Below are 27,061 nucleotides of genomic sequence, written 5' to 3' on the forward strand. Positions count from 1 at the left end.
TCAGACGCTCACACGTTCAGACGCTCACACGTTCAGACGCTCACACGTTCAGACGCTCACACACACAGATAGACATTCAGACGTTCACACACACAAACATACAGACAGGCATGAGCAGAGACACTGCTGTGGTGAAGTATACTTGAGTTGACGGTAACTACACTTGTTACTGTGCGTGCAATAAAATAGTACAACGCCAATACTTTATCAATACATCTGTGAACATGTAAATAAGGGTGAAACCTACCCACCGCCGATATGTTTACACAAGTGACTGTGGCTCAGAAGGTAGAAGGTGTCGTTCCTCAATTAGAAGATCGGTGGTTCGATCCCCGGCTCCTCCTTGGGTAAGACACTTAACCCTGAATGCTTAGGAAATCCTGATGGGCAGGTGGCACCTTGCATGGTAGCCCATGCCATCAGTGTATGAATGGGTGAATGACATGTAGTGTTAAAGTCAGAAGACTAGAAAAGCGCTATGCAAGTACAGTCCATTTATCAGCAAAGCACGCACGATTGGCCAAATGTTGTTTGTTGTAAACTTCTCTGCTGGCTGAGACAAAGCAGGTGGCTGACAAGCAAGACATGGGGACTGACCTTGAATCTTGAGAAGTTGCAGCATTAATTTACTGACCAATAAACTGTACATGCGCTGCACTGCTACATTCACAGCTATGACGTTACTGTTAATAATACTACTACTACAATTAGTTATGCGGAGCTTGCAACACACTAGCTAAAACCATGATAGAGTACACCAGGCAGACACACAGCTGACAACCTCACAGCTAATCTAGTTAATGCAGGGGAGACTTACTGGGAAGATGGCTGCATGTTTCCACAACAATGCATACAGGAGTAGTTTAAGAGTACATGAGCACAGTATCAACCAATAGTGGTGCATCTCTAATCTAAAGCAGTTGTTGGGGGATGGAAAGCTTAGATTGTGACGCAGTCACACAGATTGAATGAAATGATTTCATGTGATGTAAAAGTATAGATATTGTTCTTTCCAGTATCATGCTGATGTTTCTCAACTGAAGCGATGATTTCTGTCAATGATGCAGCAGACGCGCTGTAGAAAACGTCTAATGTTGTAAATATTAAAGGTGGTGATGATTCTGTGTCTAGGATCTGATGTGAACAGTATGGACTCGGTGGACAGCGGCTGCACTATGGGTGCTGGGGAAAGCCAGACCAACCACGCTGCCTCCTCGAGCTCTGAGCTGGTCATCTGGGAGATTGAGGTGCCGAAGGTGAGTCGGTACAAAGGGCATGCGAAGTAAAACTATAAGTTATCAGTGTGACATGATATCAACTCCTTTCACGCCGTGTACCAGTTCATTGGAGAAGTCCTGTCAGTGTGAACTGGAACCAAGCAGCTTCCTCTGTACCTGTGTCAGTGGAATGTTTAAAAATAACAAAGGCTTTTACATTCTAACAAAATACTAAAGTTTGGTATAAACAAGTTCATATTTGATGTTGATCATGTTTCATGAAATGGAATATAGGCACAAAATTTTGGCTGATTTCAGTTTTAATCCAAAAAGACTGTCAATATTGGTATCGGTCTCCAATGTTGGGGTTGTATTGCATGTGTGGGTTTGAACATGTTTGACTGGTAGAATCAGAGCAGACAACACACAGCACTCATGCTACTCCAGTCAGGTCAATGGTGCTTTCCTCCTTTTTGATGGTCACACAGTCAACCAGTTAATGATTTACGGTATAAGGTGGCAAGCATGGCCAGGTCCAAGGGCAAAGATTGTCACTTTGACTGAGTTTAGACTCCATCATCTGGGCCCCAAATAACTTGACATGCTCTTCTTTCACCTTTTTACATTTACTAAATGGTACATTGACCAGCTGTTTTAGGAAATCAGCCGGTTTTAAAATGAAATCCTATATTTGGATGTTTTTATCTTGTGGATTTGTGGCACAGACACTTTTCCCATTGAGAGACTGACTAACACATTGTTGGTTTGTTAAGATGAATAATTTAAAGCAGGGTTATTCTCTTCAACTTCAGCGAGGTCCGTTTACAGAGAATTTCGTCACACAAAGGTCCAGAACATCACGGTAATGTCTAACTGGCGTTTGATGAAGTAGCCTAACATCTGTATTAACGTCTGTATGTAGTCAACAACTCAAATAAAGTTCAATTGAGTAATATCTCAATAATAATTATTGTCAGTTTTCAAATTGAACTGGATGAATTATAAATAATACATACTCTAATAATCAATAAATGTTAAATAAATGTCTAATTTTAAGTAAAATCAGGGATGCTTTCAAGAATAAATAACATAACAGCTTAAAATAAAGTACATTTTAGAAAAAATGAATTTCACTGAATTGCCCTGCAGCTTTAAATTCCGTTCATTCAGGGTGAAGTGATGTCAATCAAAAAAACCATAATATTATGTTCTTCTAATAAGAGAAATTAGTGTGCAGGGAACTCATCTGTGGTTATTAAACCGCTTGTTTCCTCTCCGTTAACATCTTTGTTGGGCAGTGGATTCATGTGTGGGAACACTGGATTTAAACTGGTTGTGGGAAGAATTACATTTAAGAGTCTATTAAAGACTCTGGTCTCTCTGTCCACGTTTCTCTTTTTGGAAAAGCTGCGCAGGTTAAAATAGAAGCTCTCTGTCAAAATGTAATGATTCTCACTTATCGATTGGTTTGAGGTCCAGGTCCGGATACAACGGCATCTGGGTTCAGATCCGGAACGCAGTCCACCAATCAGTGACCCCTGATCTAAAGTAACGCCAGCCTCATCCATTTTAATAGAATGTAATACCTTAGAATCTGTCTCTGAAAGGTGGAAAGTTGTTCATGCATATGCTGACTCTTGCTAGAAATATACCCGGAACTAATAGTTTTCCAGAGTTGACAGCATTATGGGGTATGTAGAGCCAGGGCTGTTTGTGGGAGTATGCAGGTGTATCCACACTGAACTCTGGAGTCTTTCAGAGTAACCTTTAAAGTAGCTGTTCGGCCTCCGTGTTTTCCTCTCAAACACAGGATTTAGATTTTCTTTCACATTCTTATAAAATGTTACCACTCCAGTTTTGTATGAATCAACTGTTATTTTAGCATGTTCCTGTCATTCCTACCTGTCTTCCTGTACCAGCATCTTGTGGGGCGGTTAATAGGGAAGCAGGGAAGATATGTGAGTTTCCTGAAGCAGAACTCTGGCGCAAAGATCTACATCTCCACCCTGCCTTATACACAGGAGTTCCAGATCTGCCACATAGAGGGTGAGTTAGGGGGTTTAGATCCCCACATCCCATTTGTGGGAGGGGGGTAAAAATCTTGACGTATTTAAAAGGAGCTGTTGACCTCCATGTTTTTTTATCAGTGCTGTTCTGAACCACTTGTGTTTCTCTCCAGGTACACAGCAGCAGGTTGACAAAGCCCTGTCCTTGATTGGGAAGAAGTTTAAAGATCTGGACATGACCAACCTATATGCACCGCCGCCGCCCCCACTAACATTGCCATCGCTTCCCATGACCTCCTGGGTAAGGGTGGGCTCTCTGGCTGCTCTGTGCCACCAATACTGAAGTGGACAGATTTTTAGCCTACGATATATTGGCAGAAGAGTGAGGCTAAAGATCAGGGCGTATGTCCACCCAGGCTTCAAAGACGTTATAGCCACATCACAGTGCTAGTTGGAGTTTATCACGTACTAGTTTCTCAGCAGTTAGCTTTTTTGCATCTCTTTATTTGTCCTCCTGCAGAGTGAACTTGTCAAACACTCAAATGTGATAAGAAGCTATGAACAACTAGTGGGAAGTGTTAACTATGCCTTTAGTTCCTTAACTTCTATAATAGTCTCGGTTATGTGGTAGTCTCGTGACGACTGGCTTTTGAATCATTTATCCACGATTGAAGGATGATCGACTGGTTTTTCCCTACACTGATTAAAATGTAATTTTAACAGACTATCAGAACTAAGATGTTTTCAAAACAGTCTCTAGAATGATTCAGAGTTTCTGTTTCTGGTGGAGTGGCCAAATCAGCACCAGTGAATCTTGAATCCTCTATTACAAACCAGTTTTCCGTCTCTTATCCATGGAGGTGACCCCCACATCTCTGTTCTCCATATGTCTGCTCACCAAAACTTGGTAAGAGGAGTTAACGTTATGGAAATGTACCCAAAGTCTTTGTATTTCTACATTCAAAGCTTTGAGGTTGTCAACGTTACGAATGAAGCTTTGAGCTATTCAGTACAGTCCTAGTGATTGTGATAAGATAATAATAATAATAATAATAATAAATTTTATTTATATAGCGCTTTTCAGAGTACTCAAAGACAATTTACATTAAAATCATTATATATAAAAGCAATACACTAAAAACATAAAATACACTATCGGTCACACATTAAAAGCAATTTTGAACAGGTGGGTTTTGATTTGAGATTTGAATATGGAAAGGTCAGTGCAGTCTCGGATATGTTTGGGGAGAGAGTTCCAGAGGGAGGGGGCAGATATGGAGAAGGCTCTGTCACCCCATGTCCGGTGCTTGGTCCTGAGTGGAAGAGACAGGAGGTTGGCATCAGAGGAGCGGAGCCGACGGGATGGAGTGTGGTAGTGAAGCAGGTTGGTGAGGTAGGAGGGGGCCTGATTATGGAGGGCTTTGTGAGTGAGGAGAAGGATTTTATATTGGATCCGTTGTGGGACGGGGAGCCAGTGGAGGTTCTGGAGAACAGGGATGATGTGGTCACGGGAGCGGGAGTGGGTGAGCAGGCGAGCAGCAGAGTTCTGGATGTACTGGAGTTTATTTAGGATTTTGAATGATGTGCCATGAAGAATACTGTTGCAGTAGTTGATTCTGGAAGTGATGAAAGCGTGGATCAGAGTTTCAGCAGCAGATAAGGAGAGTGATGGGCGGAGACGGGCCATGTTTTTTTAAGTGAAAAAAGGCAGTTCTGGTGATTTGTTTGACGTGGTGTTCAAAGGAGAGGTTGCTGTTGAACATGACTCCGAGGTTGTGGATGTGTGGGGAGGGAGACAGAGTGGAGTTGTCGATGGTGAGGCAGAAGTTGTGACCGGTTTAGTGAGGGATTTGGGACCGATGATGATCATGTCAGATTTATCACAGTTCACTTTGAGGAAGTTGGTTTGCATCCATGATTTAATGTCAGTGAGGCAGTTGGTCAGAGTGGAGTGAGTGGCAGTGGTAATGGCCTTTGTGGAGATGTAGAGCTGGACATCATCGGCGTAACAGTGAAAGTCAAGACCATGTTGACGGATGATGTTGTCAAGAGGGAGCAAGTAGAGGATGAACAGAAGAGGACCAAGCACCGAACCCTGGGGGGGGGACGCCTTGAGACAGAGGAGCAGTGGAGGAGGTGCAGTCGTTGATACTGACGAACTGTTGTCTGTTTGTGAGATATGATTTAATCCAGGAGAGAGCAGTTCCGGTGATGAGGGAGGATTCGAGGCGGGAGAGAAGGATGTTATGGTTGATAGTGTCAAAAGCTGCAGTGAGGTCGAGGAGGATGAGAATGTTGAGGTGACCAGCGTCTGAGGAGTGGAGGAGATCGTTGGTGACTTTGAGGAGGGCTGTTTCAGTGCTGTGAGCGGAAACCGGATTGAAATGGCTCGAACAGATAATGTTAAACAGAACATGATGCTGTATGTTGTGGCACCACGCACAACCACAGTCATTTAAAGGGAGCAGCCAAAGGAGGAATGAGTCGGGATAAGGTTAATGAAAGCAGCTATATCCCCTCATCCCGTTGGAATCCATCCGGTTTAGGTCGGATGCCCCGAGAAATAAATAGTTCATATTTGTCTTCATTACTTGTCTTCCTTCCTCACCAAACAAACCTAAAACGATTTGATTATGGGATTCAACAGTATTTTGATTCGGTAAGCGGACTCTGACGTCTCAGTAGACACATGGCAAAACACCACAGGAGTCTGCTACAGGGCCGTGGTGTGGAGAGTCGGTACAACCCACAACGTCCAGTACCAAGGCTCATTAGACACGAACACACTGCACATGGCTTTAGTCTCATTTTAGGCAGGACTCTACAACCACTGACAGTGAAATGACCATAGCATAACGAGCTACATCCTACAAGGTGTTCTGCCTGGATAATGGTGCATTTCACGGCAGAAAAGGTTCAGCTTGTTCTGTGCACTCTGGTCTCATTAATAATAATTTAGGATGCAGTATTACTTCTCAGTGATGAAGTGTAGGTTTTAGCCAAAGGGAATGCACACTGGATCATGGAAGAGTAACACTTCCTCTGGTGTCATTTGTGTCTTCAGCTCCTGCTCCCCAGTGGAGTGACCGTTGAAGTGATCGTGGTGAACATCGTGTCAGCCGGTCACGTCTTTGTCCAGCAGCACACCCATCCCACCTACCACGCTCTGCGCAGCCTCGACCAGCAGATGTTCCTCTGCTACTCGCAGCCGGGCACCCCTGCCCTGCCCTCCCCTGCTGAAGGTAACCATGGCCACACTGATGTGTCTGCAGTTCAGTAAACCTTACACTCCACGGGCAGCTACAACGGCATCTTCAGCCACTGTAAACATGCCAAGCAGCATTTTTCTTCTAGCAAATTGTGAAAATTCGAGAGAGAAAAATTAAATTGCACCGATATTATATTTTTAAGGAACCGGCGTTTGAGTCCTAGCTAACACCATAGTCGTATCTATGTTATCCACACTACAGCTAAAGGCAGCATGGTTGATGCGCCAGAGCTTCTTCAGAAATCTCAATGAATACATCAAAAGTTTTTGAATTGAAGTAAATGAACAACGGTAAAACTATAGGTTGTTTGTGAAGTAATGAGCACATGATGGATAAATGACATGTGGGTTATACTGCAGAGTTGTGTAAGAGTTTGTAAATGGATGTTTTGACATAGGTTCGGTTCACCAAATGCTGAGGAAAAATGTCTAAAATACGCAACAAGTTGTGGCCCCATAAAGAAGGTCAGCAAAACAAAACTAATCTCAGCCAAGGGACAATTGCTAATTCTATTTTGGACATGAAATGCAGCAACAAAGGAAAATTTGTCTTCAGTGTGAATATTTTAACAATCAACCAATACAAAAGTAGAAAAAAATATCACTGAAATAGGAATCTTAATCCCAGTTCAACTTTATCATTTTAATATGTTTTTGAATTATTTTTGAATTTAAATCGTCCGTTTGTCCTCCAGTGGGTGTGATCTGTGCAGCTCCTGCGGCAGAGGAAGCCTGGTGGAGAGCTCAGGTCATCACCTTCTATAAAGAAACTAATGAAGTGGAGATCAGATACGTCGACTATGGAGGCTACGACCGAGTTAAGATCGACTCACTACGGCAAATACGGTGAGTGTCGGAGGTCTCGCCATTTACAATGCAAACAAACAGGATGCAAGTGCTTCTCTGGAAATAGTTTCCTTCTGCTTTGTGGCACTCGCTGTGGGAGAAGTATTCCAAATTCTTCCACCAGGGGCCTTCTCTGGAATTAAGACTAGTTCTAGACCAGATATGTTTCAAATAAATATGTCTATGGAATTTAGTTTCAGTTCAGGACCAAGTCTAATCTTTGTCCAGGTAACTACTCTGCTGTGTGTGTATTCACACAACTTTGAGTAAATTAACTTTATCACACATATTGTAATATCTCTCACTTAAAACATCAAGTTTTAAAGAGAGAAGTTTGAGACCCTGGGATTGTTGGTTGTTGTTGTTGGTCCTCCTGCATTTTGAGCCAATTCGTTATCGTGCTGGTAATATTCCAGAGACTGAGAGCTGCACACACTTTGTGCTGCTCCCTGGTCTCCATCCTCTCCCTGTACCGCTCCGGTGTGTCTGCATTCTGTCTTGTCCCTGGCAGCGGGCTGTGTAGCTGTGGTTGTGCTCTGTCAGACTCAGAACTTTAGTGTCTAAGTTGCTTTATTTCCACAAAGTCAATAAATAGCAGTGTGTTTCCTGAGGTGCAATCATACCGAAATGTTTTCATTTTGGAATTTCAAATGCAAATTGCTATATATCACACTTCCAAACATCTTCTCTAACTATATGTGATTGTTGCAGCATTGATCAGTGTACCCTGACCTTCTCACTACTAAGTGTGGAGGAGATGCACTGTGGAGCTGGTGAAGGCAGAGCCAAAGCAGTCGTTCTGGTGGTTCAACAAAGTGCTGACTAAGGGACATTATGGATGAGAAGATTTGTGGAAGATTTTATTTTACTGATTCCTCCGTTTTATTTTCCAGGTCTGATTTTGTAACACTACCATTTCAAGGGGCTGAAGTATTGCTTGACAACATCGCCCCACTTCCAGGTACAACATTGTTTAAGACACCATTTTCAAACTTACGGCTTAACAGCAGTGCTAGTAGTTCTAGTGTCTTAATGTTGCGGTCTGAAAGCTGCAGGTCGTGTATAGCTGCAACTATTGTTCCTCTGTGGTGGTTCTCACATGTGTTTAAAATGCCCTGTTACCAGGAGAGGATCGTTTTTCACCAGAGGCCACAGCAGCGCTGGAGGAGATGACCAGAGGAGTGGCATTGCTTGCACAGGTTAGACCACCTTCCTCGCTGAGCTGAACTCCAGAGGGTCGGTCTACTGTAACTAACTCACCATGTGTCTCTCTGTCTCTCTGTCTCTCTGTCTCTCTGTCTCTGTCTCTGTGTGTGTGAAGGTGTCAAACTACGACAACAACACAGGCCTCCCTCTGGTCCACCTGTGGAACATGGTCGGAGAAGAGGTACGATGCTTCAATGCACCCGTCTTAGACATGTACTTGTAGTTTTACGGGTATTTATGTTGTATAACTGTACTGGTAGTTTTAAAGTTGAGGGTGTCAGTGGCAAGGCCTTAACACACAGAGGGAGGTTTGACTTTGTCCGATTAATTCACACGTCAATAGATGTTTCTGTACACAGAACGTTAATGTTCCGCTGTGAAAAGCCCACCTTTTTCTGAGCTTTCGCACAGCGAATAAAGGCCTGAACCAACCCCATTGTGCCCTAAATATCATCGTCTTCCCCCGCGGTGTAAAGCCCTGCCGCCACACAAAATACCTTTTTGAAATGACCACTTACATACACATTTCTACACCACAGCTGTCTCTGGAAAGCTGGCATCAATACATCCAATAAACAGAAAATAACGAATGAATGGGATCGTGTTACATCTGCATATTTGTAAAGAGGGTGCACTATTTCACCAAGCATAGTAATCAGGAAATGCACTTGTGTTCCTCTTGATAAAGTTACATACTGTAAGTTCTGAAACATATTATCATATTGACGCCATGCTACAAACGGCGGCAGCGTGACGAGGAGCTGAGTGCTGCACCGTCTTACTTTTTTTCATGTTCAACTTTGGGTGAAACGCTCCGCTTGTCTCTCTTGCTTTTTACCCAACCATCCAATCACAGTGGAGGAGGGACAGATAGCCTAGCATGGAGACGTGATCAAATGTGTTTTATTCCATGTTTCCTCACCCAGCACATCTCATTAGCCATAGACTGTCAGGTCTGTCCTCTCTCCCTGCGTGCTTCATCCAGAGCCAACGTTTTCACGTATCATAGCAACCAAAGCGTCTCAGCTGAAAGAAGTTGCACCTCCAAAGTGCATTTTCAAAAGAGTCTGACTTTTTCCGCTGGAGAAAAAAACAAATGGTCCCTAATTGTGTCCGTACAATAGAATCGTACTATCTCATGAATGGAAAATGTAGGCACATTGAGAAATCAATGCAAATCAACAGGGATCTGAACAATTGGACCAAAAAAAGCCAACAACTCTAAATGTTATCCCGAGGCATGACTCGCCTCATTGGACATGCATCAACTGAAGCTGCTAACAGTTAATGTTAACTAGTTCTCCTGCTGATTTCGACACGGATTTTAAGCTCACAGTGTGATTTTAAGCATTTATGACGATCTCCCAATGGCATATTTTTACTGAATATTGGTCCCGAATAAAGATCACATTTATTTTTCTGTTGCCCAAGCGGCTTGCTGATCACCGAGCCTTAATGTCGAGCCCTGACCAATTGCATTTCTTCTCATTTCAGGTGATTTCAGTGAACCGTACGCTAGCAGAGAGGGCCCTGGGTGTTTGGGTGGATGGATTTTGAACTCCCTCATGCTCTGAGCTTCACCCCCTTATTCTCTTGTGAACAGCTGTCTTGGACCCGGGTCATCCTGAGGTCCCAGCCCCACCAGACACGCCGGTGGATCTAAGAAGATTGTTTTTTCTTTCATTGCTCTTTTTTGTCCTATTTTTTTTTTCCTGACCCCCATTTCTTTGAAAAGAAATTAAAAATTGTTTTCAGGCAAAATCTACAAGAACAGCACTGCTTCAAAATAAGACGACCTCCCCTCTTGTTCTTGTCCACAAAAATAACTTAAAGAAGGAAAGGAACAGGTACTTGTTAAAAAATAAATTCAAAAAAACAAACATTTTTAAATCTATATTGTAACTAAATAAAGGTTCAACCAATATTTTTTTCCTCCCACATCCCAACTTAATTTTTGCTCCGGGCCTTTGCTCACCGACTGTGGATCATTGTGCTGTGTGGAAGGACAAATGCCTCCATCAGACTTGTCGACACTTGTGAACAGTTTTGACTTTCATTGATGCCTCGGTTATCATCATCTGTAGCTCACTACATTTCAAAGAAGATTTATCTGATATTTTGGGGTTCTTGTCTGGATAGAATGTGTTGGGGGGGCAGAAAGTCTGTAGAGACTGATGAGTGACAGCATAGCACAGAGGAGACAAGGCCAGAGGCTGGTCCCTGGTGGAGCACCCAGCTGGTCTGCCCAGCAGTGTTGCATTAAGAGACATGGATTTCTCTGGGGTGTACGTCCAGAGCTGCTGCTCCACCTCCAACCAGGACGGAGGACAGAGCGGGTTCCCTTTGCTCTGCCTTTCACCACCAACTTGCACTGCGTTATCGAGGAGCCAGGGATTTCAACGTACTAGACAAAATGCAGTTGACCAGTTTTTCATATTTGAGCTCAAAGTTGGGCAAGATTTCCTTAACTCAACATTTCCAAAATGCATTTTTCAGACAGCATGTCAGCAAGGCAACGTACGGCTGACGATGCAGATCATTACGGATGGGCTGTTTGTTAAAGACTGACAGAACTGTAAAGATCCACTCCCATTGTGTGATGGCACCTCTAAATTAAGTATCCCCACAGTTGAGATAAAAAATCAGTTAAACAATTCCGTACGACGACAACTCCTTGGAAAATGTTGCTAATTAACAGCACCATTACTGATTTGGCATTTTTTTTTTTTTATCTATCAAAACTAACAAATGATCAAACATTTCAATCTGAAGGACAGCGAAGCGGCTAGAGGTCTGTGTTGACTCATTTTCACATGTTGGTCAATGTCTCATGGTTGTCCTCTGGTTTCATAATTCCAAAGAACAGGATGCCATAATCATACGGTTAGTGAGGGAACCACCAAACTGACTGAAGGAAGCACTACACAAGAGTTGGTTTCCAGTGCTGCTCGTCAGTATGGACCTAATATTAACTGTTTGTCTAAATCCAGTTTGTGTCATTAGAGCGCATGGTAAAGCAGCCTCACTGTCCACCTGTGTGTCGCCACAGACAGCAGGGCCTTGTTCTTCATGTGGATGAGGTGATTCATCACTTCTTTAGCTAATATATGATATGAATCAGTTGTCATAGCAACAAGTCCTCAACCCAAACCTGAAAGTTGACATAATTCAGATTTTAGGGGCCTGTATCAACAAGCTAATTCAACTTCCACTGACTTTCTTTGGGAGCAGTGGCTTCACTGAGCCTGGCGTTGGTGATGCAGGATAACTGGTCTCATGAAGCTGGCTCATCACAGTGAAGTATTAAGAAAACACTTTACAGCTGAAACGGTGACACGGGTGAGGATTGAGGCAGCAAAAGAAATGTTGATAGTAGAAATGCACAACTTGAAGAAAACACGATTTAAGTATTAAAAGTAAGGATATAAATACGTGTTGGAATGATGGCTTTCTAAATTATGTTTGGCTTTTAACATGTAGTTCTCCCAAAATAAACCTCAAATCTGATGTGTGATGCACATGAAAAGTAATAATAGCTGATCAGGTCTATCTGACCAAAACAATTATAATTGAATGGGAGCTAGTTAAGTGTTTGCTGTATTTTATTAGAAAATAGAACCAAAGTATAAGTCATGTTAATGTGCTCTGAAGTGATGGAATAAGTGTAAATGCATCAACACTGTCTGGAAACAATGAAAGCGCAGATGAAGTCACAGTTAATTACTATTTAGTGAGATAGACACTGCTGTTTGTTAGAAGCCCTGTTCTAACCCACAGTGATTCAAAAGGCTACAGTAATAAGAGCATCATGTTTCTATAGGCCAGGAGAATCACAGTCAGGATCCTGGGGGAGGGATGACTCCTTTTCTAGTGATCTGATTGGTTTGAAGGGCAGTTGACAGATTGTGATTGGATCTCCTGAAGTAGCAGTGCAGCATATGTTACCATGGTAATCTCTGCTTCTGTAGACATGAGCCAGTTAGCCACTAATCTCACTTTGTGATACAGGCCCCTGATGGAAACCTTTCTAGTTTTTGAGAATGATCACAGTGTGGGTGTAATTCTACATTTCTTCAAAAGCATGTCTTCATTGCAAAATAAGAGCACGGTGTCACTCATAATGTCATCCAAGTTTAACAAATCAATTATTTTACTGTGTTTGACAAACCGAGTCTTCTGGATGAGACCATTATAGCTGTCTATCGTCACGTTAGCCTGAGTGCTGTTTATTATGAAAAGCTTGGCTTGAGTGAGCCTGACAAACCAGGGTTGAATTTTCTTCTAAACAACCCAAAATGAATGTGGCCAGATTAATAGAAACATGGTGATAGAACACAGACATGAAGGACGGATCACCTCAATTCAACACGCCTAATAGAAAATCATGACTTTATGAAACTGTAAATGAGCTTGATCTATTTCAGCCGTCCTTGTAATGTTTTGATGAAACACCCCTCTGGATTAGCTCAACTACGTATGAAGAACACGGTCCTGCTGAGCAGGGAGACCCACAGTCCTGCAAGTTTCTTTTCAGTCCAGTCTTGCTACTGTAGTATAGATTGCATTATTTTTCAGACATTGAATCATAATGTTCTAAATAATAATAATGTAATTCTAAATAACAAACTCTGTCTATTTCTTATTTTCTATTAAGTCTCTTTTCAATGAAAAATGAAATCACTGTTACCCAAGCAATAAGGCAGCTTTATTTTGAAATTGAAGGACAGAATGTGGAAAGGAGTGGGCTTTAAGTGCTCCATATAACACGACTACAAACGGAGCACGTTCTCTGCATAACATAACACATGTAAATGACACTTTAAAAACTCCTCAATAATACATCTTGTCAATAATGTATCTCAGGAATGGTTGGTTAGGTGGTTGGTTAGGGACTCAACAGGCCTGAGGGCAGCTGATGGAGGAAAGGGGCATGATTGTGCTTGAACAGAGAGAATTCCGATGTAAAGGAAATTAGGCATTTTGACGAAGAATAACATAAAAGACATTTATGAGTTCTTGAAGAAGGTGTCCTTATGTTGGTGCTGGAATCGGAGCAGTAGCCATATTGTCTCTTGTTGGCTTGTGTGCATACTTCCTCTCTGTTCCATACAAACTGTCTAATCCCGTCTGTCCCCCTTTTTTAAATCCAGATAAATAACCCTCACCACACCTTAAGACATCATTTTAATCGAACTAGAGTTTTGTTCATTTCTCTGTAAATAAGATGTTTGACTGTACTTTTCTATAACACTGGAGAGAAAGAGGTATAAAGGGAACATTATTGGTATTTTTTTCTGTTTGGTTTGTTCTGGTTCATCCTGCCTCCCCTTTTTCAATCAATGTTCTCAAGCTGTGAGATAAGTGTTTGCATAGCTAGACAAGTCATCATTTGATTATTTAAATGGGTGTTAAGGTCGTCTGCCCAAAAGCATTTAACATGTACAGACCAGTTTTGCTAGGCTCATCTTAAGTTTGATTTGTTGATTGTACAGATCTATTAAGGGAAAAAAATAAAGTTATTGAAAGTGTTTATGGTACTTTTTCCCCCCACATGTTCATTAAAATGAAAGGATTCATGTCAAGTCTTGGTCACATAGTTTTGTTGGCCAAAGAACAGTTTTTTGCTGGCGACAGCAGTGTTCGGAGGCCTTATGTTCACGGGTTGTCCCTCCGCTTCATTCTAAACACGATATCTCAGGAACTCCTTGAGAGAAATTCTTTAAAGTTGGCGCAAGCGTCCACTTGGACTCTAGGATGAACTGATGTGATGAAAATAACTTTTTGTCACATGTACTCAAACCGTCACTGTATCCTGAGACAGATAATATATGAATCTGGTTCCTCTGTGTCCTTTTAGTGCTCCTAATGGCATTTGCAAGATTCTGCAGCAATGGCAGGAAACCATCCAATCGGTGCCAACGGGTCTGTAATGCAGCTGTCAATCACTGCACGAGAAGCTCTGATCCAACTGTTAAACTAGGCAGAGCTGATCAAATATAAATCAAGATGTTGTTACAGTGTTGACTATTTCTCGCCTCAAAAGTTTTCTGAAACAAATGTTACTGTATGTAGCTGTAAAATGAGAAGATTTGTGACCTGGCCACCATGTTGAAAACAGTAATAATACTTTCATCAATATCTAAATGTGACTAATTGACACTGAATTATTGGTATTAGAATGTATTACGTTAGATTACGTGTTTGCACCCATCTGAGAAAGCTTATTGTTACAGACATGTTGAAATGCATGATGGGAGAAGTCTAACCTCATAGTGGGAGCAATTTCACACTGAAATCTAGTGATGTGACCTTTCGTGTCGAGGCTTCGAAGTCTGTGGGTCCATCCCAAGTCTCTTAATTGTCATTTCCTCGATCCTCGCTCGAACCAGAAGTTGTTTTGCGCCGCCATATTGACGGCCGTCCCAAAGCTCTTATTTTCTGCTGGATGGAGGAGAGAGGAGGGATCTCTGAGGAGCCATGAGCGAGGACCCACGAGAACAAGCTTCCAGGAAGTATTTTAATAGCCGACACGCCCCCTCATTGTTCATCTGTCATGTGATTGGACGCTGCAGCCGATCGGACTGATGAGATTTTTTTCAACATGTAAACAGTGAAGACGGATCACAGATTAAACTCGAGCTTTATATTTGATTCGTTTTCTGATTCAACATCTGGTTTAAATAAATGTTCATTGTAGACTGAACAACAAAAGGACCACAAACAACTTTCTACATTTGTTAGAAAGATTTGTGTTTTCATAATCTGATGTTTCCCTCAATAACTTTTATTATGGATACAATTTTAGGGGGGCCCTAAAATGTTCTTCAGCCCCCCCAAATAATTTGGCATTATTGGATTTAAAAATAAAAAAAATAAAAATTTTGGTGATGTCATTAAATTAAACTATTGTTTCTCACATGGACAAGTTATTTATAACTAACATGCTACATATGTGCGTGTGTTCTGGTTTGTATGTTTTCTCCCCCTTCAAATTACAATCCAATAGCCTATCATCATACTTAACGGTATAAAGTTGACACTGTCAGGTTCATTCTCCATCCATTGTGTCCGGTCCCTTTAAGAATTAGGATTTTGAGTGACGCGGACATGAAAGCTAGTTTATCCATCTTTCCTTTACAAGCAGGAAAGTTATTTCTCTCTTTATTTGAGAAAAGTTCATATTTGTGTTGTCAAATTTCACTATGACCCTGAAATTCTGTCTCTTGTGTTATCATTTACTGAATACAAGCAAAACTACAGAGCAAAATCACCCTCTTTCTGATTGAACCAATCTATGAACTGTCTATATCCACGGCCCCAAATGGGCCCCAAAAAAAATTGCCACTCCCCTTGGGGCTAAGCCCCCCCTTTCTTTGAATCCTAGAAACGCCCCTGCTTCTTGGCAATAAATCTTATACTGTTGGAAAGCCTGTTTATTTACCTTTCAAACAGTGCCCCATTTGTAAGGAACATGCATTTCTGGGATGAGCAGCAGAGCTGAGTATGTGGGTTGCACCCATGAAAAATTTGCCAAATCTTCTCTGCCAATGCCAAACAGCTTATTCTGCTGTTGCTATTGACTCTTGTGTGTTGTTTGGTGGATTGGATGATTGAAGTCTATCAGTAACAAGGAAGAAACAAGACAAATCGGCAATTTTACAATTTATTCATTTAACAAACAGGCGCCTCAGCAGCGTGTGGAAGAACCATACACAGCCACAACAGCCTGGCACCTCCTCCTCATGCTGGTCACCAGCCTGCTCACACACTGCTGTGGGATGGCATTCCACTCCTCAAGCAGGATTTGTCGCAAGTCAGCCAACGTGGTTGTGTTGGTCACTCTAGCACAAACAGCACGCCCAAGCTGATCCCACAAGTGTTCAATTAGGTTGAGGTCAGGACTGTTGGCAGGCCATTCCATCCCAAATTGTGGAGGTAGTCTCTGATAAACACCGCTCTGTGGGGGCGAGCGTCTTCATCTTGGAGGATGGAGTTTGGTCCCAGACTGTGGAGAAATGGGATTACCACTGGTTGCAGAATCTCATCTCGATATCTCTCTGCATTGAGATTGCCAACAATGAAGACAAGCCTCGTTTTTCCAGTGATGGAGATGCCGCCCCACACCATCACACTGCCTACACCAAAAGGTGTTACTCTATCGGTGCAGCAATCAGCATAGCGTTCTCCCTGTCTTCTCCATACTTTGACCCTACGATCCAACTTCCTTAGACAGAATCTGGACTCATCGCTGAACATAACGTTCCTCCACATGTTCAGGTTCCAGTGCAGGTGTTGCCGACACCAGCGCAAACGGGCCTGATGGTCAATAGCAACAGCAGAATAAACTGTTTGGCATTGGCAGAGAAGATTTGGCAAATTTTTCATGGGTGCAACCCACATACTCAGCTGTGCTGCTCATCCCAGAAATGCATGTTCCTTACAAATGGAGCACCGTTTGAAATGCAAATAAACAGGCTTTCCAACGGTATAAGATTTATTGCCAAGAAGCATTGTTACAACAGAGAAATAATCTACCAAACACTAATTTCCGAACTTTTTCATATATAGATATATATCTCTATTTCTCTCTCTCTCTCTCTCTCTCTCTCTCTCTCTCTAGAGAGAGAGAGAGAGAGACGAAACACTTTTTGCATCATTTATCATAATTTCATTCAGTCACATGAGGCTGTTCATTCCTGATTGTCGTGTTTGATGAGTTTAAAAATTTCAGAGAAACAATAATCATATTCTGGGTTATTTAATAATGACGTGACAATCTGAATTTCAAAACGTACAGACGCAAATAATTCATAAATAAGACGATCGCATTCTGCCAGTAGAAATCAATCCTGTGCTTATAAACAGAACACAGGACACAGTTTGTTAACAGACTACAGAGAGAAAACACTCACATTTTGTGTACTTCGGACTTTATTGCGCGTTTGTTTGCAAACTATTCGAGCTTCAGTGGAGGTCCAAAGGTACCTGGGTGAACCAAACATTGGAAGATTGGAGAACCCTGTGGAGTATTGGGAAGGACATAAAAATGTGTATCCCAACTTGTATAAACTTGCTGTTGCTTTTCTCTGTACCCCAGCTTCATCTGTGCCCTGTGAAAGGGTGTTTTAAAGCAGGCGAAATAATCAAAAAAAAAAAAAAAAGAAACCGCCTGAAGCCCAGCACTGTGGAAAAGTTGTTATTTTTAAATAAAAATGAATAAAATGTTTTACGTGTTACATGTTGTCCCCAGTAAGATAAGGACAGTCACAAACCAAGTGATTCAAGCACATTCGGTCTTGCTCAATGGGTAGAGATGGTTGTCCGGTAGTCGCAAGGTCGGCTATTCGATCCTTGGCTGCTACATGTTAAATGCAGAAGTCAAATTTCGTATATATGTATATGACAATAAAATGCTAACTTTAACTCTTTTTTTTTACTTTTCACATCACAACCCTCTCCCCAATTTGTTTCCACTTTCCCTTTTGACCCCGCCATTGTATCATAAATATAGACACCATATTAATAAGTTCATAAGTTATGTATTGGCATCACAAACATCATTCATTCATTTATTCAATTCAATGCTTCACACACCAAAGCCATGGTGTCATTTTGATCACTCTGCCTGTTTTACATTTATTGTCCACTTGATGGCACAGTAGAGCAAATTAAGCACAACGAAGCTTTGACCCATGTGTGAACCAATTGGATGGAAAGCTTCAATGCTTCATAAAGCTTCATCTCGCCATCACTACTGAAATCCATGTACGTTTTTCCAAGTTGCCATTTATTTGGAGCCTGTGTTGTTGTCTGACTAGTGTTTATTTATCTGCTGTGCTGGTTAAAGGCCCAGAGGACCAGAGGCTGTACCAAAATAAGACCGGATACAAAAGAATGTGGCCTTCAAAATAAACTTCAAAATGTGTCCAAAAAGAATGTCAATGTAGTGAACATTACAACGTTTCTATTTATCTTTTAAATTCTCGATTACTGTGTACAAAGATGTTTCCACACCAGTGACACTAGATAATCATTTAGTAATTAGTCAGTTAATAATTCAACCTCAGGATGCTATGGCTATACTATACTATTCTAAATAAAATAATAATATTCTTAATATATTTGTCATCATGATACCAACTGCCCCAAATGTCACATTGGTATGTTTTAGAATTGCAGAACCTGTACAATAATTTAAAACAAATGGGTTTGTTGGTTTGAAAAATGGTTGACTGCACAACATGAATATACGAGCATACCACAATTACATGTATGTATGTGCATCTGTGTTTCTATTCTGGATTTATCCATAATGGCGAAATGCCACTGAATATGTGCAAAACAAAGTCCTTATCACAGCAAATGATCAGATGAGTGTTCAAAATGTCATTCAGTATGGTTAAATAAACCCAAACTCTACATTCAACATGCAGGATGGATTTCCCTACAGTGCTACATGCTTATCATGTTGTATATATTTACTGGAATGCATTCATAATTATTACAAGTATGTATGCACACATTGATCTTTGATAGGCGTTGATTATTTTTTTAATTAAAAATAGAACAATATTATCCAAATAAGATACAGAAAAATGTCCATTATTTTGAAGCTTTGAGTGTGTTGTGGCTGACCTGAAACATCCGGTTGCCAGCTGAATTTAATGGCATATCTGTTGGTGTGCTGTTGAGGAACGCTATCTTTCTGGTTCCCATTGGACCCTGTGCACCTCGGTGAGTACCGCTAACATTGCTCCGTGTTTGACGTTACTGGCTTATGTGTGGATATTCTATGCCAGTGTCGTTTTCAATATCAGGCATTTGTTCCACTCCAAGCGGAGCATTCGTGCCTCGTATTCGATGACATATTCAGACAGAGCTCATATGCTGCAACCGAGAGTCACTGGCCGAGGCCTTGTAACGTTAACGGTCGATGATAAGCCTCTGTCCGCAGGACCGTAAGAGCCTGCTTGTGTTTAGTTAGCTGGAAGAGCTAACGTATCGCCGCTAACCGTTGGCTAACTAAAGCTCGCTGCTAACATTAGCTATTGTACCATTCAGTCAACATTGTAATATTTTATGAATTCCGTTCGTAACATCACCGTTATTCACGGTATTTAGACCACTACTGAGTTGGCTAATAGCTGAACAGTACCGTTAGCCAGTTAGCAGCGACCTGTTCCCGATACGAGCACATGCACAAGAAACAAGTTGAAAAAACAATGGTATTTTAATGTGGCCCTGCATGTTGACACATACAAGTACATTATGTTTTGAGCTTTGACGACCCCCTATGATCTACGTATTAATTCAGCATACATCCGATGCACGAGGCACTTAAGTATTTAAGTAAAATCAACTTCTTATTTCGTCAGCTGTTATTCTCAAAATACCCTCCACCTAAAATACACCGCGCTGGGCAGTGTAGCAGAGATTACATTAATCTCTTGTGCAAACCACCGTGGAGTCTCCATTACTGTATAGTAGGTACTTCTGATATGTTACAGTAGCGCTGGCTTACACTGGGGGGAACTGCTCTTAAAATCCGTAACACTGTTTGAACTCCACGGGGTCACCTTTTGGTAACGGACCTCCTGTTATGCTAGATGACCGTAACACACGCATTTTAGGTTGCAATGCATAAACAAGTGCAACAGTATAAACTTCTGTATCCTTAATGTGATCATCAAGCTGCCTCTTGTGTGCATGGCATGTAATCGCATCACAGATCAGCGTCTAGGTGACCATGGCCACAGTGTATGTGGGTTCTGAAATCAGTGGTTCTGTTGTTTGTTGAGGGACCAGGGCCAGACAAATACTGGGTTTTTGAGGCTGATACTAATATTGGTGTTTGAGAGTTAAGAATTTCATAATGGCTATTATTATTATTATTATTATCCTTGTCATTATTACACGCTCAAAATCCCTTTTCTGATGATGAGGCCCTACATTTGTTCAGTGCTCTCTGGTGGACAAGAGATGTACTAGTAGTGAGACATTTCAAAGGTGTCAATTAACATTAGCATTATATTTTTGAACATGTTTTACAGTAGTTTTCTTATGAAATCTTTTGCTTGGGACACTTGCACTTAATGGCATTTTCATACTTTAGAGCCCCAAAAATCCCATAATATTAAATGATTCACTGTTAATGAATGAATGAATATATTCATTTTATATGATTTTTTTTTTTTTTTTTCACATATGTTTTCATACAGTACATAAATGTTAAGAATGTGATGCGTTGTAGTTTGGGAGTTCTCCCTGCTATAGCTGCCTTCATGTCAGATAGCCAGAGCTGACAGATCAGTGTAGGCCCGTAAAAGCATGAGCGCACCTCACTCAGCTGTCATATTTGGGGATGGGGGATCTCTCAGCACCTCACGGTTTGATTCGGAACCATAGCATATTTGTAATGATTTGTATTTAATAGAATAGAACAGATCAATTTACTTCCATGATCTTTTATTAATACAACATTAGTAACAAACAGAAGAGATGTGTCAACTGGAGGCTTACATTTTCCAACATATTTCCCAGCGTTGCAAAGAGAACCAACAAAATAAAGGTTCTGAATCACTTGAAATAAAAAGTTGCCCTTATTAGCAAATAAATAATATAGACTCCTCTTCAACCAAATCCTCCTATTATGGTTACAGTGACTCAATGGATGTCCACATATCAGTGGCGGGCCGTGCATTTTATACCTGGGCCTTCAGTGCTGTCCTACTACAGTTGAACCTCTTCCTAATAACCTCATTATGACACAGCATGATGGGATGCTGCGTCATTAACTGGCAATGCATATAGTCACAATCAATGTAATTAACCCAATGACAAGAACAAACTCACAAGAAGCAGTCGCATATATTTATATGACAACAAAGCAGGTCGAATAACATTAAACCCAAATAACACGATTCAACAGGCCTCTGCACGTTCCAGCAGAACTGTGCCGCTAAAACCCGCATTCTACCACACACTCAAAAAATTTGAGAAAAATTGAGTTTTCTGTATCGAGACATAATCTTTCAAGAGAGTCACGATGCATCTTGCACCTTGCTTTGAGAATATGTGGCTGTAGTGTTCCCAAGGTAAAGGCAGGTGCTTTGAAAAGTGCTGTTCTTGCACTATGGCCACTATTTGCCTGTTGACTGTACCCTAAACCGAAGTAGGATGGCTGTTGTGATGGAGAGCCTGTTTTGTCTCAAAGACTTGAGGAAGATATTTGTGCTCTTTAAGTGGTCTTTTACAGTCGGTCTGATTCTACTTTGACTAAAATACCTTAGTGTCCAGCTGTACGGGCGCTTGTCAAATGAAATAACGGTTAGCTTTAAACTGAGGTTGTTTTCACCACTCGGGAAATCAATTTGTCCCAAATCTTCTCAAAAAGAAGCCATTGTAATTTCTATTCAAATCCGTCATATTCATTTAGTCAGTACTTGCAATCAGTTGAGAAGAGATCAGTAGCCCATGCTCACATAAAACTTAAACAAATGCATTTGACACGTAAGTATTAATAATAATATATTTCAACCATTGTTAAAGCCTTTATTTCAAGCCGATGTTGTAAGTGCATGGAACATCTGGCTGTCCCACAGCAGGATGGGATCCTCTGTTATTTCTATAATGTGTAGCTGCAGGAGCTGAGTGCTGACTCTGCATGTGTCTGTCTAAATCCAGCTGATGCAATCTATGTGTGTGACATATAGTGCTGTACCTGTGTCATATATCCAGACAAACAAATTCACAAAGGGCCCTTTAAAGTGCTCTGGCTCCTCGTGTGCTGCTGTGTCCTCAGGTTGAATGTGGATCTTGACGTTTGCTTCATTCCCGTTGCTTAGACTGGCCGTTGGTGATCAAAACAAGGTGGACAAATAAAAGACCATTAGAGCTTTTCCATTAACAGTTTTGGCGTGCAGAGTAGTTGCACACAATTATGTACTGGGACTATTTTCAATTCCTGCGTCATACAGTGTCTCTTGTTCTTTGTGCGCGCACACACACACACAGCTTCACTGTGGCAGGAAGGCATGGCTGTTAGGAAGGGCAACTTGTTAACATCAAAGCCAGCCTCTTGGTGAATAGGAGGCTGAGAGAGGGGCTCTGTTTACAGGCTGTTGATGGGCCCTGGCACTGCCATGTGGCACTGGGCAGCCGCCAGCTACAATGAACCCCAGTGAAGCAGGGGGAGGGATTGGAGAGGCAGCCATTGCAAATAGATTAAAGAAAGCTACAGCCAGCTTCTCCCTCCAGACCTCTAACATATTTGAATCTACTTCTCAGTTGTCTGGGTCCCAGTCATGAAGCAATGATGTAGTTTCATTATAAGATTAATAATAGAAGTATATAAAGTTTGTGCTGCTAACTCGTACTAACACACTGCCTTTCTTCTCTCTGTAGGTGCTAATGACTGTGACGTAGCGATGCGTGTGCCCTGGCAGAGTTTGACTCTAATATCTACCTGGTGACAGACCCTTGAACCTTTTCATTTCTGTCACTGGACTATTCCAGCCCCTGCACACCCTATATTAAAGTCAGCCATGCTGGATGCAGCTGATTAACAAGTAGCGTGGGGGGGGGGGGGGAGAGAACTCAAGTTTAAAGACTGCCATGTTTGTGTTAGAATGAGAAATTGAGCAGAGGAGAAGTGGAAAGCAAGTGAGACTGAAGGGGCCAGAGTGCGTGTGTTGGTGACAGAGAAGAAGAGCCATCCTTTCAGTAGGTTGGCGGGACCTGAGGATGACGAGCCTGTTCAAGCGCAGCAGCAGCAATGGAGGCTCCGGAAGCGGTGGAAGCGGTGGTGGGGGCGCCAGTGGTCACGGGCAGCTCAACAACAGCAGGCCCAACCGGCAGGTCCGACGCCTGGAGTTCAACCAGGCCATGGAGGACTTCAAGACCATGTTCCCCTCCATGGACTATGAGGTGATAGAGTGCGTGCTGCGCTCCAACAATGGAGCGGTGGACGCCACTATCGACCAGCTGCTCCAGATGAGCATCGACGGACAGGGCTCAGACGACAGCTCAGACTCTGATGACAGCATTCCACCAGAGGTCAGTGGAACGGTCCACTCAGTCTAATGCTGGCCCAGCCTGATAAACCAAACGTATTTCAATGATTACCAGTCGGGTCTGTGACAGATCAACATGTTGAGATGATGGGGAAAAGATTTAAAATACACCTGACCACTTTTGAGCCACATTGGTCTGCGTGTGCTGTAACCGTGATCACTATAGGTCGTTTACGCCAAATCCTTTTATGTTTTATTTAATAATTCTTTGTTGGCTCATAGCATACGATCACAGACCCCAAGAACCTTTGGTATAAATAAACTTTTTGACAGCAAATGTAAACTACAACCATAGATTGAACAATTGGTCCTTTTGATTGGCGCTCATCCCATCTACAGGAGAAGTGGCTGTAAGCAGTGAGCTAACAAAAGACCTGTTGCTATTTTCTGCAGATTAAGACAGGCTGGTTCTATTTTGGGAGTTCTAGCATTCTCCTGTTGCACATCACATGCGTGATGTCATGTCATACATTACCTTGACTTATAAATGCATGTGCTGACTCTATTCAGTCACAAGGCATTGACCCAGGGCTTCATGACATGAGGCTGAGCCAAGCACTAATTGATTTTGAAGATTGAATTTGATCCCAGCGATGCATTGCCTAATGGCCTTTGTGTGTCTTCTCCCCCCCCTCCATCACAATGTCTCAGGACATGTATGTAGATATAGAGAGGCTAATATCATGTTCATCAACTGAGAGGAAGACGGGTTAATGAAACAAGGCTTGTGCTGTCCTCTCTTGTGTTGTCTGTTCCTCTCTAGATCCTGGAGCGAACACTGGAACCTGACAGTTCAGATGAGGAACCACCTCCAGTCTACTCCCCACCAACGTATGATATGCACATTTATGACAGGAAATACCCAGAAGCCCCACCAACGTCCCCGCCAAGGTAAGGAAGAGGGCCTGAACGTTCACATATAAGGAGCTGAGACCTTTTTTTGTTCTCTTTGGGTTTTTGTATCACAAATGAAGTGTACCTCTGATTTTATTAAATGGATGGAGAGTTTGTGTTTAATAGTGTTGCTTCTGGTTTAGGACATTACCAATACTCATTACAATGCTCAGTGCGATATTCTCAGACGCCAGAGAGCGTCCAAACAAAGTGTACTGTGAAGAAGCAAGACGACAACGAGTGTAATTTAAAAAAACAAAACAAACAAAAACACGCCATAAGCCAACCGCCACAATGCCTAGGAGGAACTGTAATAAACTGTAATCTCATATTCATGGACTACTTTATTGCCTTTGTACAAGCCCTGTAAAGAAAGAAGTCAAGTATTTAATGCATTATAATGAAACAAAAGTTGAATATCATGTAATCAATTTTGATTTGGCTGCAAAATATAAAAACTCAAATGTATACTTTCTGGCGTGCGAGTGTAAACCAAGCGTAACAGCTGCATTGTGTATGTTTTGTAGGTGTACTGTTTACCATGTTCACAGTCTTAGTTTAGCATGGTGTTATTTTGCTAACACAAAGTAGTAGCTAACACACATTTTTGCAAATATTTGGTGGTGAACCTTTGACTTGAACAGGTAGGTGTTAATCCTGCTAGGCTCTAGGACCACCGTACTAAGAGGTTTCGGCCCTTACCCCGGTACATCACCTGGTGAACCGGGATGTCTCTCTGACGTCCCCTGCAACTAAACTACTTAAGGAGTTGCTAGCTCCCCATGTCTTGTCCCGCCTTCTTAGCCGGAGCCAGAGCTTGCCTTCTCTGCCTCTGTGGATACCTAACTGGTGGCCTGTGGGTGCTGGTCTCCCCTATCCTGAGGAAGCAACTTCTCTGTTGGAACCTCGTGGCCTGCCTTATATCACAAGTAGATGTTGCGATTAGGCTTCATCCTCCAGAGACTTTGGACATCAGCCAAATGTCATGGCAATGCATCCAATCGCTGTTGGGATATTTCACTCAAAATGGGAAAGGTCCTTAGTGTAGGATTCATCCTCTGGAGACCACACAATGCTTCATGGCAGTCCATCCTGTAGCTGTTCAGATACTTCAGTCCAGATCAAAGTAATGGCTCGACTAGCTGACATTGCCATCCGTACAGCCATGCAGCTTGTGTGGCTAAAATAGAGGGTAGACCACACATGACATGGGTAGAGGTAAGTTGGTATGTACTTAATGTAGTTGGTAGAATTACTTATGTGTCCTGTTACTCCATGGGCTCTAATAGATTTGAAGCCCAGCCCCCACCAGGTCACCAGCAGGTCAGAAGTTACCGCAACTGGAACCCTCCTTTACTTGGAAATCTCCCCGATGATTTTCTGCGGATCCTGCCACAGCAGTTGGAAAGCATAAAGGTAAAAAATGTCCGCATGTAGAGTAGATGTTAAATGGGTGCATTTGGTTTAATTCTTCTTCAAAATGTACTTACATTTTCATTTTGTCATAAAATATACATATGCATTATGAAATGTAGTATAGAGTGTATAGTGTTGGTTGTAAAAATAAAGTGCTTTGTAAACAGAAAACACGAACAATACTGACCAACACTCTAACTGCCAGGCTTCAGCAGCTACATTAACTCAAGCACAGTAGCTTATTCAAGTGACTACCAGCCAATGGTACCTACTGTACAGCCAGGGATATCCTTATCAATCACTGATGACTTTTAGTTTGTTGGCTCATTTACCGCCATGAGGTCACTGATCTGGCTGTCTGATCACCTGGGCAGCATCCTGCAGCGATGTCTTTAAATTGACTTAAATGATCTGTTTTGCTGTACAAGGTGAAAGGACTATTTTTGTTTCCACAAAGTTAAGCTAATGACTTTCATTTGTTTTCATTCTTTTTTTTTTTTTTTTTTTTTTTTTTTTTTTTTTCCCCCCCCCAACCATTCCAGTTTCCATTAATGTCCATACATTACAGAGATCAGTTGGAAATATGCTGGAGTTAAGTAGTCCATTAGTGAACATCAAGTTCAAATGAATATTTGTCCGTGTTACATTATGGTAATGCACTGCGACAACAGGTTGGTTTGAGAGGTCTAAAGTGCATTACCTGCACTGCATTAAACAATAATGTACTGTTGGACATGAGTGATTACACAACTCAAACCTGGTTTTAAGCATTTTCCAACCACAATAATATGGAAAACAATGGTTGGAAGTATGCATCTGAAGCCGGCAGTTGATTAGCTTGGTCTAGCATACAGACTGCAGATAGGACAAGTGTAGCCTGAGTTTAAATATGCTGAAAACTGAATGAACAAATGAAATAAGTTTGATCTTGTTTGTTAAATCCATGCACAGTCAGCTGTGTTTAAATGACAATCGGTGGTTTTAGGGGAGCTACGTACTGGAACTAGTTAATCCACCCGCCCAACACTTCAGAGTGTTCTGCTACAGCGAGGGTTTCCAGACAGGAAACGGTCGTGAGCTCAGCGATTAGTATACAGGTGCTGGTCATATAATTAGAATATCATCAAAAAGTTGATT

General features: G+C 41.8%; 2 protein-coding genes across 2 annotated transcripts in view; both read left to right on the plus strand.

The window, feature by feature from the left end:
• The window catches only part of akap1b (A kinase (PRKA) anchor protein 1b), a 17,258-nt gene extending 3,187 nt beyond the window's left edge, over positions 1 to 14,071 (plus strand). Inside the window, exons 2-10 of the mRNA XM_031872509.1 lie at positions 1,132 to 1,256; positions 3,137 to 3,263; positions 3,397 to 3,524; positions 6,288 to 6,465; positions 7,187 to 7,337; positions 8,231 to 8,298; positions 8,463 to 8,536; positions 8,659 to 8,724; positions 10,038 to 14,071. Of these exons, the coding sequence (XP_031728369.1) occupies positions 1,132 to 1,256; positions 3,137 to 3,263; positions 3,397 to 3,524; positions 6,288 to 6,465; positions 7,187 to 7,337; positions 8,231 to 8,298; positions 8,463 to 8,536; positions 8,659 to 8,724; positions 10,038 to 10,100 (980 nt within the window). The 3' untranslated portion in view covers positions 10,101 to 14,071. The remainder of the gene's footprint in view (positions 1 to 1,131; positions 1,257 to 3,136; positions 3,264 to 3,396; positions 3,525 to 6,287; positions 6,466 to 7,186; positions 7,338 to 8,230; positions 8,299 to 8,462; positions 8,537 to 8,658; positions 8,725 to 10,037) is intronic.
• Positions 14,072 to 19,193: 5,122 nt separating this feature from the next.
• Positions 19,194 to 26,438, plus strand: LOC116397244 (CUE domain-containing protein 1). Its single transcript, XM_031872507.1, has 4 exons — positions 19,194 to 19,277; positions 22,947 to 23,597; positions 24,378 to 24,505; positions 25,798 to 26,438. The coding sequence occupies exons 2-4, from the start codon at positions 23,286 to 23,288 to the stop codon at positions 25,943 to 25,945; spliced, it is 588 nt and encodes a 195-aa protein (XP_031728367.1). The 5' UTR covers positions 19,194 to 19,277; positions 22,947 to 23,285; the 3' UTR covers positions 25,946 to 26,438.
• The last annotated feature ends 623 nt before the right edge of the window (positions 26,439 to 27,061 follow it).

The sequence above is a fragment of the Anarrhichthys ocellatus genome, unplaced genomic scaffold (genome assembly GCF_004355925.1).
Source record: "Anarrhichthys ocellatus isolate YVR2014 unplaced genomic scaffold, GSC_Weel_1.0 scaffold64, whole genome shotgun sequence".
NCBI classification, from domain to species: domain Eukaryota; kingdom Metazoa; phylum Chordata; class Actinopteri; order Perciformes; family Anarhichadidae; genus Anarrhichthys; species Anarrhichthys ocellatus.

Coding starts and splice junctions, on each gene's coding strand:
- LOC116397244 (XM_031872507.1), top strand. CDS start 23,286: ATGACGAGCCTGTTCAAGCGCAGCAGCAGCAATGGAGGCTCCGGAAGC. Junction 23,598..24,377: donor ATGACAGCATTCCACCAGAG/GTCAGTGGAACG, acceptor GTTCCTCTCTAG/ATCCTGGAGCGAACACTGGA. Junction 24,506..25,797: donor CCACCAACGTCCCCGCCAAG/GTAAGGAAGAGG, acceptor GGGCTCTAATAG/ATTTGAAGCCCAGCCCCCAC.